Genomic DNA, 22023 nt, shown 5'->3' on the forward strand with positions numbered 1-22023 from the left:
TAACTTCGTCCCCTCCCACCGAACAGTTGTGAAACGAGTGGCCATCAAGATATCTACTATGATTGCTAAATAAACTGGCATCCCTGTGCCAATACAACTTAATACATGGAATGAACCGTGAGCAATATTCCTGATTTGTCGAAGCACTGTTAGTGACAGCGAAATAAAGAAACTTACCATAACAATTATTATTGTTTGAGCATGTCATTTCGCCTGACCTGTAAAAGAATATGAACATTGCGTCTGGTAGATGCTCACGGTGTAGATCTAATGCATCCATCACAGCGAAGAGTGGTAGGCTATATAAACTCAATAAATACATCTGCTGTGGACCATACTTGGTCGAGCATAGTATGGCAGAAATTAAAGCGCTAAAATAAAACACACATGAACATACGTTATTTTGTTTGTAGTGCACTGCAGGTGATTATGTAGGTTGTATATTTCCTGCTCTAACTTCAGCAAATATGCGAAATACCCTAGAGTGAGTGACGTAAGCTTTGAACGACTATAAAGAAGAAACACGACTCGCAGGATTCTGCGGAAGCCAAAAGAAGGCTCTGATTTATTTGTGGGTGTAAAAGATTTTAACGGTGACATCAAACATTCAGAGAACACTGAAGGACACATGGGCCAAACGGGACAGTCACATTTTCACGTCCTGGCTATTCTAGGCGGATGCTATTGCATGCCTTAGAGTTCTCATTTTGCAGGTTGAGCATTTTCATCTTCTTTGGAAGGTTGCACTCGTCGTCATCCATCGCCATTATCTCCACCATGAAGCCATCGTACGGGGAAGAAAGGTGCGGTGATCGGGAAATTCTAGCGCTTGACACCAGGTGGCGGTCGGCATCCAGCTCACGTGACGACGTTTCGGGGCCACTTCCGGTGTTGGCTCCACCAGCAGCGTCGTCAAACTGATGGCACCGTTTGAAACGCTGGAGGGGGACGCCTGCGCATTGCATAAGAAGCGGGAGGACGATGGTTGGGTGTCTCGATTATAAGAGTCATAGAAGTCAAAATAACACTCGATACCCACAGTAACAAAAAGAAATACGGATAAAAGTAAGTTTCCATCACAGCCAAAAAGTTTATGGTAATTAAAGAAAAACACGCCCGAGTGGTATTCATGAATTGCTATTTTAGGAAAAAATGATTCAGGTATAGAAAAGGAACCCAATGCAGCTTTTTGTTAAGTTCTACCGTATGACTAAAGCAGCTATTATTTTAATAATTTATTTGCGTTGGGGGCATTACTTGCCGAAACCACGATTGCAATTTGAGGCACGCCATACTGGGGACTTACAGAAAAATTTGACCTCCTGAGATTCCTTTAGGGGGCTTGACATCCGATCTTAGATAAAAATCGGAATTTCGACACGTAATTCTTTTGCGTTCAAGAACGCAATGGTAAAAGTCAGCGCATTTGAGCTAGCACGAAATTTCATTATGTTTTTCTATTACGCTCGAACAGCATGACAGTCGTGCAACACTGGCACACTCCCGAACCATGACGTCACACGCTGCATGTTTGCCGTACGAACATCGATAGCCCGGCGACGAACCATGTTTCAGCTGCGCGTGCATTCAGGAAACTTCCGCTTTGTTCAGCTTGCCATTGGAATTGTTCAACTTGCAGCGGCTCCAACAATGCCACCGCAGCACCCATGTACCGCTGTGGTGCAGAGCGAAGGAAGCAAGGAGTGCATCGTCATGGTTCGTTTTTTACGTTTCCCAAGCGGCACGTCAAGCGTAAGGCTTGCGAGAGGAAAGTGTACTGCAAGGACTGGCTATCATGTGACCATTTTGTTTTGATCTCTGAACACTTCACGCCAGACAGGTAGAGCGACGATTTGCACCAGTTCCCCGAGTTTAGGATGCCTGTGAAAACCGTGTTCGCGCACCTACCTATGCAGCAGGCCAAACGGCACAATTGCTATTTTTCTACCAATATTGAGGCCACCGCGCGATAAAGTAAGTTCAAGTATAGGTTCAGCCAAGAATACATCGCTCAAAATCCTTGCACTACGGACACATGTGCGCTGGCATTCTTGTACATAAGGCACACAAAGTTAGAGGAGTAAAAAAGAATAAAAACTGGCTGGAACACGCGGGAGCTTAACAAAATTCTAGTTTTGTTGAGTACGCATCCAAGATGCATGCATGTAATGCATGCCGGGAAACAATCTACGCGCATAACAAGTTTCACTGTGTGTAGTGGCGCCACGCTTTGTCTCCCGTGAGCGGCTGGTTAACCAGTGCTCTACGCATAAAACACGATGAAATAAACCTATATGAACAGTGCGAAAAGGCATCAGCAGCATATCGCACATAAACTCCGGCAACACCAATTTAGCCATTTATGTTGACCACGTTTACTACGCTGTACAAAAAAAAACTATCAGCAGCAATAGCTGATACCTACACAAGGAAGTAAAGATGCAAGGACCAATACCTACGTAAGGAATATTTCATACCGCCTTAAGACAGAGGATACAAGCTCTGAGCAAAGTGAATCGAACAGTTCACACTTTCATTGAATTGACACATAGAATTTACAGGACACGATAGGTTTCACTAATAAACAGACTAAACACAAGCATCCGAACCATCAACGAAGCACTGCATACCTCCCTCGGAAGTACGCTAAGGCCGATGATGCCAGACGACCGATCAACGAGAGAGAGAGAAAGAATAAACTTTATTCAAGAACCCCGGTCCGGGTTCGCCGATCAACGAGGTTCGACGTGCGAAGCGGCTGGACCAAGGCGTTCGACCGCGAGTGCTAATTTCACCTGCCCGGAGGACACAACGTACAGGCGAAGACAAACCTAGTCTGCGCGAGTGTCACCCTGTTATACGAGGGCGCGAAGCCATAGCTAAGCGTCGAAGAAGCCGAACTGCGAAAGCAGCAACGCGACGATGCGAGATGGCAACGTAGACAGTATGGCCGAAGCTCGCAGACAACGGCTTGCCATACGTGCACTTCACACTGCTTCTCGTTAATCCTTGCGAGGAGTCTGATCCCTCCGATCACATTACTTAATTCAGTACCAAATGTGCAGCAGGCTTCCTCCTTCACATGTTACAGAAGCGTAACCTGCTGCCGAGCCTTTTGGTATAAATTAATTCACTAAATTTAATTTATTACACTTGGGGTACACATACCTATAGTATACGTTTTATAACACACTCGAAAACATCCATTTAGATGTTTCGCGGCTAGCTCCCTGTTGCGTGGGTTATTTTTTTTTTTCACTAAAACGAAAGCCCCGACAAAAAAAAAACAGCGTTCACAACGACGACAGCTGCTCTCCAAAATAATGCCATGGAAGTAGGCGGGCTCTATTCACCACGCATGACGGTTGCATTAATTTTAACAAGCATTCATGTCAGTATGAGCAGTCAGTTACTCCGAGCAACAAGTCTCGCGTCATTGTGCACATTTACGACAGTGGTAATTACACTGCCAAAGCCAAACCAATTTAAATCGCACCGTAGGATTTCGATTTCGACCGTACGCTAACCAGAACATGGTGCAACAGAGAAACCGCGTAGAACTTTGATCCGTCATAGTGCTGATAGAAATGTTTGATCACAAGGTTTAATTAGTCCTTCCATGGCGTGTTTGAGAGAAGCTCTGCGGCGGCATGCAAGAAGCATACGCGGTAGGCTATCTGTTCTTATCTTGTGGGCTTTCGTTCAAACGCGGTAAAAATAGCACCGCGCATCGGCAAAATATTTGACATTCATGTGCCTGAATATAGTTAACACACTGTGCCTAAGTTACTGCTGTAGTTGTAATATCGAAAATTACAACAATAATCTCAAACTCATTATCGAGTAACAATACCAAAATACTGGAATGCTTCTGTTAGTAACGTTGGCATTAGATACTGTTAGTACTAACCGAAAAGAAGGAGACGCATGATTGATAAAACATGCCACACAATAACGGATACAGCCGGTATAATAATTGCGCATCTAAAAAATATCATATGAAGAGAAATAAAATTTCCCACTAAGTAACAAACTGTAGCAGAAACTCAAGACGTATTCATAGAAATGAAAGAATGCTCACCACCACGGTGTGCACTTCGCTTCCGGGCTACGGGTGCTGAAGTTCCGCTGACAGCGTCCCCGGGTGCAACTCGCTTGGAGGCCACGCAAATATCCCGTGCTGCAGACTCCACCATGTCTTGGAGCGCCGCGCGACCACTGGGCACAATGCAACGCACTCGCCGAGATTTTCGAGCCGACGCTTGTAGGCAGGAGCCGAAACTTCCCATTGCGGCTGGCATGGCTTTGCTCGAAGCAGAGACTGCAGTGCAAATCCGCACTCAGAGAGGCCAGGCGTCCGAGTGAAATTCTGAATGCTTGTGAGCCGACGGTCGCTTTCTTCCTTTCCCTCGCACAGCACATTGACCAATGGGGTGCTTTTGACCTTCCATGGCAGGTTCGTCATTTATAAACGCTTCCGTGAAACTGTTGAGAATCGCATTTCTTTCACGGGGCACTCCTTCTTGGAACCTCTTCCCCTGAAAACGCAAGGCCCCTAAACACGCTTTTTCCCCGAACCGTCCCTCTTCCCTGACCCCTATGGCGACATCACCACGACCACCACAAAGAGCCGCGATTTGATCCTACACAAAAGGACGCCTCTCCCTTAGGGTGCACGTTTTTTCTTGCTGTCTACGTGCAAGTTTTTCATTAGCTTGTTCGTCTGTTGTGAATAAAGTTCGATGATACATGCGGAAGAATATTCTTGCATGGGCCTTCGGCAATCCAAGAAGCAGTTAACTACCGAGTGGTTGGCCTGCGTATGTAGAACGCAGTTCTGCAAATTAGGACAGCGAAAGCAGCTGCCGATGCCCCATAGCATGACTCTCTTACGACTTGGTATGGAGCGGACGTCTTTTTCGTTTCCTCTCTTCTATCCCACTGTTCCCTCTAATTAGCTGAACTTACGCTTGTGAAGGGAAATCCCGTGAAGCTTATGCCAATGACAGGTCGCATTGTGCTCGCTTGATTTGGAAATCCCCACACCGAATATGCACATTGCATACGCAGCTTAAAACCGTTTCGAGTTTCCGACGAAGATATTTAATTTTCCCACTCAACACTTCCGAGTTTTCTTTCTGGTTAATGCTGCAAAACATGTTCTTTGGCATGTCTCCCGCCGACATCCATCCACCGAAGTGACGTCATAGATTCGTACGTTGATATAAAGTCTCATCGCTTCAGAGCTAGCGTTCTATTTATTTATGTATTTCATCTACTTATCCATTTATTTTTTTTAATGCCGGAAGGGTCCACAAGGACAGTGATGAAAGAAAAATAATGCATGTCATGTGCCGTTAGCAGATACACTTATTCTTTTTACGTTCTGTAGTACGTCGGACTAGCTGAAACTGTTTTCTGCGCTTATTGGACGGATATGAATTACACTGCAATAGAAAGCTTACTTTCCGCGCTTTTCACGGACAACTAGTATTATCGCCTATCCTGAAGCGTTACCTGACGGCAATCAAAACAGTGTGAGCAAGAAACGGTGCTTTTTCTGTGTGAGCCCCCTTGAAAATGCGTTTCCGGCGAAACTGTTTAACATAACAAAATGAAGTTTGCTGTACGTTTTAATGAAACATTATGGAAGATTCCTGTAAGAGATATTCTGTGTGAAGCAATCAGAAATTTACATAGGCGCAAATCCGCTTGGACAAAACAATAAAAGAGTATGAACAAACATCTTTGTTTTCCTTTTCAGCGCAGAACAATAATATTTAGTGGTATTATAGGCTACAGTGCACTTATCATCTATGTGAAGTGGTTTTGAGCTCTGATGAGAAATTCATGAGTAATCTTTATCTGAAATTTGCAATTTATGGGTATACTTGGTCCCACATTACCGAAGAATATGCAAAACTTTTCAAGCTGTAAACTGAAGTTTTAGATAATCAAGCACAAAGCCTTTCTTTGGATTGTATGAAGAGAAAATTATAATATGTTGATTAAGGAATCTACAAGGGAGCAGTGAACTTAGCTCAATTTTCTGCTTTCCAGGTTGGTGAAAATTGACATTCTTTTTCATGTACACGCTAATTTGCCACTAGCGTTGCACATTTATAGAGATTTACAACGTCTTGTATTTACTAGCACTCCTTACTTTAACTAATCAGAGCTTGAAACAAAACATTTCCCATAAATAATAAATCTCGCAGGCGCTTTCTAATAGTAGCGGCATTTCAGCAAAAAATATCAAGCTGTTTCACGTTAGTTCCAGCATTTGTCAAATCTGGCGCCACCAAACATTACGGAGCCGAAAAAACGCGGGTGGATTCTCCAGATTTTAGTGCTTGACTCAGTCTAGTCGTGCCTCATCCACATTCATTCAAGCACGCGTGCAAGGTATATGTAAACTGGTAGCGAAGCTTCCATAGAAGCTCGCATGTCAAGAAAATGGGGCTTGTTGTAACCGTCGCCATCCACGTGTCGTGGGGTCAACTAACAGCAAGCAAAAAATAAAAAGAAAAAAGTGACCTCACAACCGGAAATGGCGGCGATGTCACGGCATTACCGCTGCTACGGCAGCAGTTATTTTTCTTTTGAGGCTAACGTCAACTTGCGACTCGTCTCAGCTGAAACGCCAGCGTGTGCTTTAACTATTAGGAGTGGCGCACGTAATTAGGCTGTTAATGAGGGCAATAGCTCCAGTAGCTTCCTTAGGAAGATGAACCAATAGGATGCAAATAAATGACACTGCCAAAGAGCTTTCAAAATCAAGTTCACTTTTATTCGTCCTGAATAATGTACGCAATATAACTGACCAAACAAAACACAGTCGTAATGCATAGCATTCTATGCGAATCCTCTTCACAGAATCATTTGCGATTCCGTGCCCGCACCATGTATTCATGTGCAACAGTTATCAGAGAAGCCAACATTGACCCACATTATCATTTATAAAACATTTCACTTTCTAATCTTCTTGCCCATCGTACACTCAGAGCCTGTGCTACGGAGAATAAACTAACATTGTGCTACGTTTCATCGCGGTGCGTTCCGCATTCACCGTCACCACGAGGCAAGCGTGTCGGATGACGCAGCGTGAACTTGCACGATAACAAAAACCTGCACTCACACCCTTCGCCAATGAATGCAGTGTGCTCGGTTACGCAAAATTTGAAGTGACGCGTACGGCACACTTTGAACAAACGCGCAAGGAAATAACAGGGAAAACACGGGCAAGGCTGGAGATTGAAATTCAAGACAATTAGCAAAACGAGAACCAGGTGAAAGCAGGAGCCAACGTTTCGACATGCGGACTTGTATTCTTCAAGGCGACATAAGCTTTCCTCGCCACAGTAAATATATGTGGGCATTCAAAGGGGAGACGGCGTAAGGCGGGTGGGTGCGGCAACGAGTGAAGGTGTCATAGCGGCGAGGGATTTAGATTAATGGAGTGCTGTGCACAAGGCATACCATAGGAAGCCTGCAAACACTAATAATAATAATAATATTTGGGGTTTTACGTGCCAAAACCACTTTCTGATTATGAGGCACGCCGTAGTGGAAGACTCCGGAAATTTTGACCACCTGGGGTTCTTTAACGTGCACCTAAATCTAAGCACACGGGTGTTTTCGCATTTCGCCCCCATCGAAATGCGGCCGCCGTAGCCGGGATTCGATCCCGCGACCTCGTGCTCAGCAGCCCAACACCATAGCCACTGAGCAACCACGGCGGGTCCTGCAAACACTGACACCAATGAAACATAGGGGAAATTACTGGGGCCTAATATTTGAAGTAATAAACGAAAAAAATTATTGGATATGAAAGTGGATGAAGAAACAACCTGCCGTGGGGTTGGTACGATCCACCACCTTGCGAAAGGTTGTGGGATCGTTTGCCACGTGCGGCAAGTGGGTTTTTCATCCACTTTTATTTCCATTAATTTATCGTTTCTTTACTTCAATGCTTCCCCTCGGTTAACTCCCGTTGTTCTCGTTTCGTGCCCAAGGCCAGTGACACGGCCGTCTGTCAATCACGTGTCAATGCCCGTGTGTCAGCCCGCGTGTCAATGGGGTGCACAGCAGCCCTCTATTACCTGGTTCGCTGGTGGTCGTGGGCTATCGTGTCTCTGAAAGAGATAACACAAGGGGTGGCAGAAACAGGTGCTTGGTAAAAAAAAAGAAAGAATAAAGGAAAAGTAAAGTACTGAAATAGCATAAATAAATAAATAAAAGGGGGAAAACGGAAAGAAGGAAAAAATAAAAAGAAACTGAACTATGTGTTGTTGCCTATGGCTTGGAATTAAGCATACACTCTAAAAACAGTTGCACCTTTTGGGGTGTATATTTGTCCCACAACAATAATCGTCATCTGTCTTGCCCGCGTTCCCTTTCTTTAACGCTGCGAGCCCGGTACTTCCCAGTCACGAACGGCATGCGCATTATCAGTGTGACGCAGCATTCTCGACAGGAAAGTAGCGAGCGCTGAGTTTTTAAGAAAGGAAACGCAAGCAAGGCAGATGACGATTATTGTTGTGGGACAAATATACACTCCAAAGGGTGAAAACTGTTTTTAGAGTGTAGCGAATAGATTCTAAAGCAATCTTTGAAACGTTTATGCCTATTGATTGCAATCACTTGAACTTATGGATACGGTATGATTCTCTGTATTTGCTTTCTCGTTCAGAACGGCAATCTAACTGTAAGATGTAGAGTTTAAGTTCATCAAAGTTATGACCTGGTTGGCTGAAATGCTTGGCGACGGCTTTGCGAGCTTCTTACCTGTGTCCGCGCGATCTCCATTTAATCTGACGCTGACTGATTGTCCTGTTTCACCGATATATTGTTTCTTTTTGATTACCAAGCACCGGTTCGTGCTGCTTCTTCTATTATCTCTTTCAGAGACACGATAGCCTACGATCACCAGTGAAAGAGGTAATACAGGGCTGCTGTGCACGCCGTTGACACTCCAGCTGCCACACGGGCGTTGACAAGGGATTGACAGACGGCCGGGTCCCTGATCTTGTGCACAGCGCTCCTTTATTCTCAATTCGACACGATAACGCACCCTCGCTCGTTGCCGGACGAGCCGGCTTACGTCCTCCCCCTTTTGAAGAATCCCACCTATATATAGACCGTGTCATCGGGCGAGAAGGATAGGGCGCGCGGAGAGCCTTTTCTCCTCTCTGGCTTGGGTGAAAGGGCGCGGCGCTGCTTGCAAGTATTGCTGTCGCGTGCTGCGGAACGATTTCGAGATGTTTTAGATCTTCCTTTGTGTAATTTACGCCATGTTGGTTCATATAAGGTCGTCAGGGAAGCCTTTCGGTGCATCAGTAACTATACTGTTGGCAGAAATATGTCTTGGGGGCGCAATGATGTGACGCGTATAATCAGCCGCGCGCGGTGCACGCGCATTATCAGTCGCGGTGCGTGTATGTGTTGTTTACTATTTTGCCCATATCGATTTTATTTCAACGAAGAAAACCGGCGTCTCTGCAATACCAGCATTAAATGCTAAATAAGCTCACTGTCTGATCGATTGGCGTAGGGAGTACAACATAAAACATAAGAACGCGTCCTCGTGCACGGCCAACCTAAGGCAACCATGAAACAACTGAGCGGCAGGCGCTATCAAACATTTGTGATACACTGGCATCGTTCTCACGACTTTCAAGTCTAGTATGCTTGAAATTACCCTATGTCTACGCTAGCCTTGCTGCATGAGGCCCATGGCGCTGCTCAACACAGCGATCACTGCGGTTGGTGAGCCAGCACGTTATACATATAAGCTGTGTGCTTCGGCATCGCCTTTTTGGCCTGTATACAGCCATAATATATGAGAGGGTTCGCATAAAAAGAATGCGATGGTATTTTTGAGCGCAATATTGCCGTATGAGCGCGTCGTAGAGAAATGAACGAACACAACCAAAAAAAAAAATCAGTTATCATCCTCTTTCTCTAAAAAAGCAAGAGAAAACGGGCTAACGCCGCACAACGTTTATAAACATATAACCACTGATGCCGTATGCTTGGACCATGCGCTATATAGAACAAATATATCTGTAATCCAGCACCTACTACTGCATAGGACGCTCGCGCAGTTCGTAAGCGGTCGCTTTGCTGGACAAGCTTAATTCAGACTGTAAGGTATGCTGCTATTCCTAGCCAAATCTATTTTATTCATGAGTGGAAACATCATCCATCCAACCAAGGTGTCACACAATGTAACCTGCAGCGAACAGTTTGAACGCTTGTCAAAGTATAACAGCACAGCTCCTATCGTAGCAGAATGGTACCCACGCTGTTACGATCGTCGCGTATGTTTCATGGCTCCTAAACCGCAGCTTAGAAATAGAGGATAATACTGCAATAAGGTCACATTAGTGATTGGAACATTCAGAAATACACAATTGATATCCGAGGCTGATTGTAGGCTCAAATATGCACGCACACATCGCGCTGCGTGTTCCGTCCACCTCAACGCCAGCAGAAACTCCGGCCATGACGCCTTAAACCACTTCAGCACGTCTGACAGAACCGTTTACCACGTAGAAGACGCACGCCATACTGAACAGACCGCACGACCGCGAAAACAAACGCCAGAACCTACCGCCGAGCGTATACCTGCCATGCAAAATACCACTTTCACCCAAGCCAGTATGGCGCTGCTCATAGGCGGCGCCACTGCGTTCACAATATGGCGGCGCCTACGAAAAACCCTAACTGGGGCGAGGAAAGCATATGTCGCTTTGAAGACAAGTTCACTTGTAGAAAGGTTGGCTCCTGCTTTCACCTTGTTCTCCTTTTGCTCATCGTCAACGAAATAATAATAGCAATAAATTCATACGAAACCACCCCGTTCAAGGGAGCAACGCCAATCCTCACGACGAAATAGCTGACTTGCCCATTCCTGCGCCTGAATCACCTCTTGGTAGGGGCCACCTAAAGAACTAATAAATTGTAAAATTGGAAAAAATGAACATTTGTTCTTTTAGTGCAGGAAAAATATCCCGTACAAAAATGAGTGTTGATTAACCATTGATATATTGTTGGGGAATTGTTGAAACAACGGACTTCAACAAATTTTCAAGAGCAATTGAGTTCACTCAACCCTTGCACAACAATATTACCGTTGAGTGTTCTCAATAAAAAATTTATTGGGTAATTTGTGTTGATTTTCCTAGTTGTTCTTTTGCTGTGTAGCAGTTGAGTCCAGTATACAATAATTAGGACTCGCATATGAAGACATTCCAAACACGTTTTGCGATGCGTTCCAACCTCATTCCTGTCACTTTGCGGCAGGTAGGTTCTTCTTTCGCCTCGCTTTCATTAATAGAAAATGATGTGTGACCGATGAGGTGGAATCGAACGTCGGCCGTCGAGCCCGGTACTCTAACCAATAGGCCACGAGCGCGCGCATACTCCTCTCATTCGAAAGCCAGTAAGCTCTCAAATGCTTGGCGTGGGCGCCGCGTGCCACTTCCTGATGCTGTCGCTACAGCTGGCGCCTTCAAGCGCCAATCTCCGGGACCGCCCCACTTTCGTAGCCATTTTCGCTACGTAAAAACTGCAACGTTAGACTAGTATAATGACCGCCCAAGTTCATAACGATTTATTTCTTCGCCGGTGTACAAATGCCATCGTCCTTTTAACATACACTAGATGACCTAACCATTGGTACGATCCGAAATGAGCACGTTTCGGGGAGCAGAAGAATGCGAAATTCACTTACAAACACGGTGACTACGCGCATGTGGAGTTCCCCAAAAGTTGACACGGCGGCAGCGCGGCCGGCGATAAGATAGGTGCCGACAGGCGACGACGCCACCTGCGAGCACCGGACGCACTGTGGGAACCGTAGGATGCAAGCGCGCACACGCTACAAACATACACGGGTGAGGTCTTCGAATTTCCTGCGACGTACCCTCTGTCCGTAAAGCAAATATAGTTTTTTTGACCAATGTCCGTGGTACTAGAGATTAAAGAATGAGCGCGCTTTGAGATCGCAGCGCGCAGCCGCTATAACCATTGACTTCAAAGAGCTTCAGATTCAGCAACAGCCGCAACAGTATCACAGCTAATCGCTGTATCTGCGGCTGCTCCCGTTTCTCGCCTTGCAAGAAGCACGCGATTTATTTGAGTCTCGTCGAACTGTCGTCCTTTCGTGTTCCAAGCCTGCAGGTCTCGTATGTTCAGTTAAGAAAACGAAAGGGAAATGAAAGAAATACAGGTAACGGACTCTTATTGAACCTTACTTGTCACTTTGTCATCTGCGAAAGCGCTACAAACTATTTTAGAAGGTTTATTTTTGTAAAAATAGCAAAACTATTAGTAATTTTTATTTCTAGGCGGCGCGACAAACGTTAAGGTAGCGTTCGGGTGTGAATGTGTGCGCGCAAGCGGGCGCAACCGAGCTTCGTTTTGCGCACTCTTTTTCAATAGTCCACACGGTTACCGCTAGTTTCGTAGTCGCATTTATTGGTCGTAGTATTTGTTCTTTACGCTATTAATTAGGTAGTTCTTAAAATTTATAAAGGTTAGTTGATGAAAAATTATTGTAAAATAATTAGTCGTTCTTAAGTGCCGTTATTTTGTGTTTGAAAGGTTTTTATAACTGAATACGATAGTGAAACCATGTGAAGCTGCGAATGGCTTTCGGACTCAGTTATTCGGTTGCAGTTGTGCGGTGGTTCAAGCCTCGTGCTTCTTGATGAAAGTATTTTCTTTTCGGACATCATGACGCACATTTTAGTGAAATGCTTTAACGACGATAAGTGGGACGTTTATCCGGTGAAGTGGTTGGCTCACCCAACAACTAGTCTTCTACTGATGTGCGAGCCTGACGGTTTTGACGAGTTGCGCGGCAGAGGCCATGATGCCTGTTGGAGAGAAGGCACCCCGAAGCGGTCGCAGCCGCACTTCTGAAGATAGGTAAGTAATCTCGTTTTCTTGGGCACGTAGCCTTCTTTTCTATTTTGACATTGACGAGCGTGACATGTTAAGCACACCGTTCACTTTCTTGAAGCAAACCGCATGCCCCGGAGCAAATGCGCGCGATACTAACTCTCGCCGCCGCCGTCACTTCGTTTGAAACAATAGTAGGCGAAGAGGCAGCGGCGCCCCATGTGCGTAAAATTGCATTGTTCATTTGTTCCTGTCTAATAACGTTTCCTTCATTTGTATGAGAGAACACAATTGGAACATAAGGGTCGGCTTCTCTGCGTAGTGATAATTTTGTACAGTGGCCACGTCATTTTTCATGGGGCCTCACGTATACCCTCTAAGCGCTTGTTATCGCGTTCCGATACGTGAGAGGCGCGCTGCCTTTCAAGGTATTTAGGCAGGCACTACGAGTTTAGGAGAACCGCGACAAATAATCGTGCAGCAGGTGTGCAGCTGTGCTACGCTTGTACGGCACTCGTACCGGAAGACAGTGTTGCACTTCACGCTTGCACATTTCGTAACTATGGCGGCCTCCGTAGCAATTTGGGGCTGGAGGTCGTGGATACGATCCCTGCAGCGGCCGCATTTTAAAGGAGCGGTATGCAAAAACGCTCGTGCATTGTGAATTGTATGCACGTAAAAATTTCCAGGAAGTCAAAATTAATACGGAGACCCCAACTACGACGTGCCTCATAATCAGATCGTTGGTTTGGCACGTGGAACATCAGAATTATTTTTTTTCCGTAGTGGCTCATCGTATACCATACGGTTAGTGTGATCACCTTTTGTGCCGTAGCGGTTAAGCGCGCCTCGATTTAGGTTGCGGCTAATGATGCGGCGCACCGCGAAATATATTTCGCCTCTCTGGGATTTTCGGAGAACGGCCAACCGATTAGTCACAGCTTCCGCGCGGTGACTGTACACGGATACACGGCGCAAATGAACAGAGGTGTGGTGACGTGGTCAAAGAACACAGCCGCCGACGGGCTCACATTACCGTCTATCACCGCCAAAACTACCGCAGTAAGCATCTTTATCTAGCGCGGCGGTTTGCCGTTGAAGGCGTACTGTACAATTTTAATAAGCGATAACCGAAACATGCCACCGTTCTCTGCTGCCTCTTTGAGTTGGGCCGATCCGAATATGCGTTGTTTACAGAAGCGAAAGGAGCGCCAATCGGCGCGTTGTCGCCTCGAGCTAAGCTTCGCACTCGAGCACCGTTTGCGCGGTGAAGAATGACGCCTGCATGAAGCTAGCTCACTGCGCGGACGCTACCGCGCAACGCAAGGGCGTGTACGCGACGTTCTGCACACAAATCGCGCGGGATGATCGGAGCCACGCCGGAGCGGCTAGCTTCAAAGAAGCGGTACATGTTCTCACTCGTACAGGCACGCTCACGCTCGCATCGCTCTCGGCGTGTGTTTAGGTCATTCCTTCTACTGGACTTCTACCCAAAGATTCGATATCTGTTTGGTATGGGCTATGCACTGTCGCGTGGTCTTTGGTTCTGCGAGAGAGCCGGGAATATTTTCCCCACTGTGAAACATCGCTGTGCGTGTTTTAGCTAACATTTACCGTAGCAACCCATTCCTTCCTTTTCTCGACGGCACTCCTAAAGAGTCGCAAATTTTTACTTGCCAGTATAGTATGTACTTCTATTTCGTGCGTAGTTATGTGCAGTGTGTGGCAGATTCTTAATCCGCGCAATCTCATTTTCTGTCCACATTCCCTTCTCACAGGTTATGTATGCAGTAAATTCCCAGATGCTAAAGTGTTCTACGCCAAAAGCTCCTTGGCGTCGTGCAAGAGACACCCGTTGATATGTGGCTGATTCACTAGCAAGCTCGCATCTCTGTTCCCACTCTCCATCAAGTGGGATTTTCAACTATATTTTGTGTTGCTCTGTGGTGTACTAGCTACCGCATGGACGCTGTGAAGGCTTACTTTCGATTTGCTCTGGCGTTTAGTAGTAAAGGATGGGCTACCTTTTGAGGGGAGCCATTTACTTTTGTTTGTGAGAATGTTTACCAGCCTAACCAAGTGATACGCGGCTACTGTAAACAGCAGCACGAACAGAGGCGGACGACGAAATTGGAAGGAGCACACACGAGCGCAAGCTCTACTAAATGTTTGCTTTTGATGACAAAGGTATTAAACACACTGGTCAACTTGTCAAAGGTAAAAATCCGTGCGTGGCAGAAACAGCCACGTGCGACAAGAAAAAAATATGAAAAAGACATGTCATGTAGAATAAACGTGCATGAAAAACGAGAACTATCGGTCAAATCTATTCAAAAAGCGAAAGATTTGTCAGATAAGTGATACTACCCAACGGAAAATACTCTTTTGAGAACAACTTTTTCCCATTAAGGGCAACAGATAACTTGGTTATGCAATTGTTTCGTTTGTGATCAATAAATATTGCTTCTGGAACTCCTCTGGTGTTGTGGTATAGAGCAGAAAGAACGATTGTTTCATCACAAAGACCAGAACACAAAAGACTTATGGAAGCATTATTTATTGATCACGAAGAAATATTCATAAGCAAGATTTCTGTGACCCTTAGTGGGAAAGAGTTGCTACAGTACTTCTCGTTAATATCACTTACAGGAGAAACCTTCCAGTTTTCATGTTTTTGTTAGTTTTCGACGCACATGCTTATTCTACAGGACGTATTTCGGTCCTTTTTTGTTGTGCCGGGCTGTGTATGCTGCGCATCCATGGCTTTTTCTTTGTGAAGTTGGCCAGTGTGTTTAAAATCTTCGTCTTCACGAATAAACTTCTACTTGAGTCAGCGTTCATGTGTGTTCCTACCCTAATTCATCCTTCTCGTCTCTGTTTGGGTGGTTGTGAAATATAAATGTACACCGAATTGTCGAAGTGTCCATAGAATTGATACATGAAATTATTTGCGCTGTTTATTTCAGGAAGAACGCTATAGGGTCTTATCTTCTCTTTGTTTTTGACACTGAGAACATTTTTCTAGTACAATTTCAAGGAGTCCCCTGAGGAAGCCAATAAGAGTGATGGTAACTTCCTTTGTGTGTAAGATTTATTAATTTCGTCCATTCAGGGCATGACATCGCACATGCCTGATTGTAGGTTGCAAGCATTCGTAGTAAGATCTACTTTTCGGTTCTCATGACGCTTCTTTGTACTGCGCTGCATTCTCCAGGCACATGAACCTTTTTATGCTCTAAGTGCATGCGTTCTTTTTCTATATGTTGGAGCGAAAATTGTAAACTTAAATATGCATATATATCATTTTCCTTGTAATCTTTTTGACACATTGCGGGTACTTGAATCAAATGCTTGCATTAATACAATTACTGCTCCTACTCGTGTTCAAGGTGACTGCCAAAGTTTACTTGATGTTTTCATTACGAATTTTGACACACAAAGCATTGAATCGGGCGTAATCACTGCTCACGTTAGTGACCACTTGCCTATCTTTCTACTTGTTAATTCACCTGTGTTGCCCTCACGTCTTTCTAAAGATCAACACTTCACATTTCAGGATATTAACCCACTCACACTTGAGAAATTTCGCAACGAAATATTGCGCATAAACTGGCAAGACGTGTATAACGAAAAAGACTGTGACAAAGCGTACGAGTTGTTTTTATCCTTTTTTCAGAGCGCTTACAGAAAGTCGTTTAAACGCAAAACAAAAAAATCCAGAAAAGCAAGGAAACCTTGGATTACTGACAGTACGTTGAAGTTGATCAAACAAAAAGATGCTCTTTTCAAGCAATTCCTAGCCACAAGGAATGCAACAGATTTAGCAGAGTTCAAAAAATTCCGGAATAAAGTAATAGTACTCTGAGGGCAGCAAAAGCGCAATATTTCGAGAAATTATTTAATCAAGAAACGATAATGCGAACCGATATCACCTGGAAAAAACTAAACGGTTTACTTCGTGTAAACAATCAGCCAGAGAATGCAGAAGAGTTAGAAATAAAAAATCAGCCGACATCAGGCACGGCATTGGCTGACGCTTTTAACAATCACTTTGTATCGCTGGTGAATAGTTCCTACGATCCTCGTTGCACAGAATACGTAAAACGAAAAGTCGTCGAAAGTGCATTCCTAAGCCCCACTAACACTCATGAAATTTACAGCACGTTTATCAGTCTTCGAAATAGCAAAAGTTGCGATATCGATGATTTGCAGATTCGCCCAGCTAAGCATGTTCTAGACCTAATCTGTCCTGTCTTAGAACACGTGTACAATCTTTCATTGGCGAATGGTATATTTCCTCGGCGCATGCAAATAGCGAAGGTAACAGCACTTTTCAAATCTGGTGACAGAAACGACCTCTCAAACTATAGGCCGATATCGATCCTGCCTATTTTTTCTAAATGTCTTGAGAAATTGATTAATATCAGAATAACCTCTTTTTGTAAAAAACATAATGTTATTACAGATTACCAGTATGGGTTTAGAAAAGGTTGTTCAACTGAAATAGCTTTACTGATGCAAAAAGAGATAATTTTGCGAGGCTTTGAAGACAATTTACTTACTCTCGGTGTCTTTATTGATTTTTCGAAGGCTTTTGACACCCTTAACCACGACACTCTACTAACAAAACTTAACATTTATGGCTTTAGGGGAACTTTCCTGAACTTAATTAGAAGTTATTTGCAGTACAGGTATCAGAACGTTGTCGTAGGTAACAACTGTTCAAAAAATTTGCCTATATTCGCTGGAGTTCCTCAAGGAAGCATACTAGGACCACTATTGTTTAACCTGTATATAAATGACATAACTAATATCAATACCAACGCCCAATTTGTTATCTATGCCGACGACACTAGTTTGTTCATAACTTCTAAGGACGTCAAAGAATTGCTATGTGTTGCTAATGATACACTAGCCCAAATAAACAAGTGGAGCTTATTCAACTCATTAACTATTAATACTACCAAGACAAAAGGCGTGCTTTTCCAGCCAAAAAACAAGAGGCACAGTATTGAAGGACATCTAAAAATAGGCACTTCTTTCATAAACATAGTACCATCGGTTAAAAGCTTAGGTGTCATATTCCAAGAGAATATGCTGTGGAATGACCATGTCAACATTATTGCTAATAAACTTGCACGAGTTGTTGGAATACTAATAAGATTACGCTTTCTTTTACCACTAAGAGTGAAGCTCCTACTTTATAATTCTCTTTTCTTATCTCATGTTAACTATTGTCACCTCGTATGGGGCAACACGACTAGCAGTAACATCAACATTCTATATTTATTGCAAAAGAAAGCCATCCGTGCAATTTCAAACTCTTCATTCGATGCGCATACTGATCCTCTTTTTTGTCAATTAGATATAGCGCCGATAAAATCGATATACAATACAATTTTGCTGAAACGCTTTTTTACAGAAAGAAAAGGTAGCACTCATTTTCTTGCGCACTTGTCAAGGCTAACACTTAATACAAGCAGTTTCAGTACACGTCACAGAGAAACATGGCATATTCCGCACTCAAGAACTAACTATGGGAATCAAATGCTGCTCCATGAACTACCATCTCTACTTAACTCTTTTCATTTTTCACTCTAATTATTATCATTTCAATTGGGTGGCCAAACTTGCCACTCATATTGGCATTCACGTGAATGCTTAGTGTTTTTCTTTGTGTTTTGTTCTGATGTATACATATTCTAAGCTGTAATTGCACAGTGACCTATTTAGTTTTTGTATTTCTGTGAATGTTACCCGTGTACGAAAAGGGATTCATAATGTCTGCATTTTGTTGTTTTCCTCTTCGTGTTGTTCGTAACTTGTATGACAATATTATTTCTGCACTCATGTCAATTTTTTCGCCGCAGTGCGAAATAACTTTGTATAAGTAGTCGCATTTATCCCCATATTGTTTATATTTTTTATTGTTCATCTTGTACTTGTGCACGCATTGCTACGTGATGCCAAAGAAACCAATAAGGGACACAGACCTAGTCAAGCCGATTTTATGGCTTTTTGTCTGTGCCCCTGCTATCTGTACGTTGTATAGATACAAATAAAGTTCAAAGTTCAAGTTCAACATGGGTGCTGTAGCTCCCTCTGCCTTTCAGTTACTGCTTTGTCCCAGTTTTTATGCAACCTTTATGTATTTTATGCAGCAAAATTCTGGTGCTATTTTAATAACATTTTATCTGCAAAATTGAGGTAATTGGTGTTTCGTATATGCATTTATTTGCGTTTTTCACTGTCTCAGCAATCTGACTGCCCAGTCATTGGAACCTTTTCTCATATTGTATGACTATTTCTGGGGTGCTTGATACTGAAAGTGCAGGTGACCATTTATTTGGCTGTTTGGAATTGTGTTAGCCACGTGTTACTACCAATTTTCTGTGCTAAATAATTATTTTTTCTCTTATCGTTCAAGGTATTAGCCTTCCCTTATCTCTTTATTGACTGAGGTAGCACTTAGTTGCTGGGTATAGGAAAAAAGGCCCCAAAAAGTGCTTTAATCAGCTTTGTGCAAGTCCAGGAAGATTACCTGAAAATGAGCTCACTAAATTGAGGAAATGCCACTAACGAACCCCTCTGTACCCCAAATTAACATTGTTAAATGGTGTACTTTTTGTTCTTGTGCCAGGGAGATAAGCTGCTTTCATTACACAAAAGCTTTACAAGTTTATTTCTGAAGAAAGCAATCCTGGCTTGTCAGAAACACGATTCAGGTGTTCATCATGCCCGACAACTTTCTAAATTATGCCTCGTCAAATAATAGCTAAGTTGAGTGATGTTATTTTATAAAATAATTGGGCAACATGAAAATATATGTATCTCGATGACAAAGCTCAGGCAAATCTACTTTGGTACTTCATTCAATTTTAATCGCGGTGAAAGACGTGTGCTAAAGGTTGTATATATTTACGTGAAGTCATTTGTTTCAAGTTGGTTATTTTACCTTCTCACAGTCAGCCGTAGCTCTTCCTGTGATGTGTTAGTGTGCGCAACATTTTAATGTAACATATTCAGATGTCTTTTGTGTATTCACGTGCAAGCAGCTCCAAGTGTTCATGTGTTCCAAGTTGGTTGTTACAAGGGTATGCTTAAGCCCTGCCTTTTGAGTCGCTTTGCCTTCTAGTCATAAACTTAAGTCGAAAGTGAAGAGCACAATGATCGTTTTGATTGGATTCATATGTATAGGTATTTTCAGATGTATTTACACTGCTATAGCCTGTGTCTCCAGGTTCGATGTAGTGGTGCCTTATGTATGTAATAATGTTTCACGTGCACGCATCTTTAGTGTAAATAAAGGTACTTGAAGTTTATCAGTCTCTCCTTTGATTTTGTTTGTGTTTGATAAAGTTATGAGCAGGCACCGGGGCATGCAAGTGTGAACAGCGAAGTAATTTCAATATATGAATAAAAATACACTAGCCCAACAAACGTCAATCATATTTCAATGGCGACTTCTGAAATCTCAATGGCATCTCAACTGTGCCACGACATGCTTTTCAATGCTGTGGCAATAATAACTCAACAACAGGTCAAGAGAATTACCACAACGTTAGTTCAACGCAGAATCAATGGTAACTCAACAACCATTCAATAAAATGAACACCACGGGCCGTCTAAGCACAATGGACTTTCATAGGTAACTTAACAATTATTCAACATTGAGGTACCCAATGGTGTTTCAATTTGATTTCAGGGGCCAATATTCAAGAGTGCTCAACGCTCAACCCAACAATTCTCCAACATACTCTCAATAATTCCTCAATAAAAAACTCAACATTGACCAACAATATTTCAATGCCTTCTCAATAATTTTTTTGTACGGGATATGTAACAGAAAATCTGCTCGTCTTTCAGTATTCCGATAAAGAATTTTCGAACATTTTCTTTTTACCATAGGTTTTCTAGTTTCAGTGTTTGTCCCCCCCCCCCCCCCTCACCTACTCGCGTTGATTCGTGCACCACTAACTGATATCCCCGGGGATACGTTTTGGCATGCTTTTTGTTCCAAGCTTCGCGACCTGTTCAGATGGACCTTGACACATGTCTGCAACCACGCCGTCGATGTAGGCCAACGAGAGCTCACTCAATGGACCCATTTCCGATTCCGCTATGCGTATGCGCGTACCCTCTCTCCAGCTGCATTCCAAGCAGCGCCGCCATTACCTCAGGGCAGGTGTGCGAAGTGAGTGCGTGATTTTTTGCATTATCCCAGAATTTTGTGGAAGTTTGGTGACGCTCGTCTGCTGATTCGTCGCCTCCTACTCAAGCAGCATCCAGACCCGCGCGTCGCAAATAGAACGTTCCCGCCACGTGTTCGCGGTGGAGGTTTGCCTCGTCGCGCTAGAGCCCAACTACTCAAGGTGAGGGTTGGCTGCGTGAACGTGCACGAACGTTTATACAGACGAGGACATGTGGGAAGTCCATTGTGTACGTCTTGTGGCCATGGCGAGACACTTCAGCACCTTATATTTGAGTGTCCCGCTTTCAGTGCACAGCGCATGTCTTTAGTGAGAAACCATCAACTCCATGGCCTGCGGCGTACGACACTTGACGAATGTTTATACCCCAGTGGTTGTGCGTCTAAACGTGATCAGGCTCATCGCGCTCTACTTACTTTTCTAGAGTTAACTACCTTAGGTTCGCGTTTGTAGCGTCGAAACTATTCTATTCAACATTCTGTTGTAGCGTGACCTTCAGTAACCGGCCCTACTGTGTGTGATCTGCACTGTGTTCTACTTTGGTCTTTAGATTTGTCCTGTCGCTCTTCCTTTCCTCTTTCTTCCCCTCCTTCCTATCTTCCATTTGTTTGTATCACCTCTCCTCTGAAGAGTAGGCAGGCGTTGTGCCCCTTCCGGTGGCAGTTGCCAGCCTGCTCCTCGCTTTCCCTTTCCTGTTAATTGTGTGTATGTGTTCAAAACAAATAATAATAATAATAATAATAATAATAATAATAATAATAATAATGGGAATTTCTTTAGCTTGAGGGACTGAACAATGATTTCTTATCGTGTTCCGGGCCAGCAGCAGTTCGTGGGAAATACTGCAAGCGGTTCTATCGACGAAAGCGAGCGATAAGCTGAGCGTTTGCGACGCGTCTCATAC

At 43.8% G+C, this 22023-nt stretch overlaps 1 protein-coding gene across 1 annotated transcript; it reads right to left on the reverse strand.

Annotated features, from left to right (window-relative positions):
- Positions 1 to 536: 536 nt before the first annotated feature.
- Positions 537 to 4345, reverse strand: LOC139055486 (uncharacterized). Its single transcript, XM_070533001.1, has 2 exons — positions 4082 to 4345; positions 537 to 952 (listed from the first exon to the last, which is right to left on the reverse strand). The coding sequence occupies exons 1-2, from the start codon at positions 4299 to 4301 to the stop codon at positions 666 to 668; spliced, it is 507 nt and encodes a 168-aa protein (XP_070389102.1). The 5' UTR covers positions 4302 to 4345; the 3' UTR covers positions 537 to 665.
- Between the last annotated feature and the right edge of the window lie 17678 nt (positions 4346 to 22023).

Source organism: Dermacentor albipictus, chromosome 2 (genome assembly GCF_038994185.2).
Source record: "Dermacentor albipictus isolate Rhodes 1998 colony chromosome 2, USDA_Dalb.pri_finalv2, whole genome shotgun sequence".
In the NCBI taxonomy this organism is placed as follows: domain Eukaryota; kingdom Metazoa; phylum Arthropoda; class Arachnida; order Ixodida; family Ixodidae; genus Dermacentor; species Dermacentor albipictus.

What these genes read in the sequence shown, in the direction of transcription:
- LOC139055486 (XM_070533001.1), bottom strand. Translation starts at nt 4,301, where the DNA reads ATGCCAGCCGCAATGGGAAGTTTCGGCTCCTGCCTACAAGCGTCGGCT. An exon ending in GCGAAGTGCACACCGTGGTG is followed by an intron (nt 953 to 4,081) that starts GTGAGCATTCTT and finishes TGCAATGCGCAG; the next exon opens with GCGTCCCCCTCCAGCGTTTC.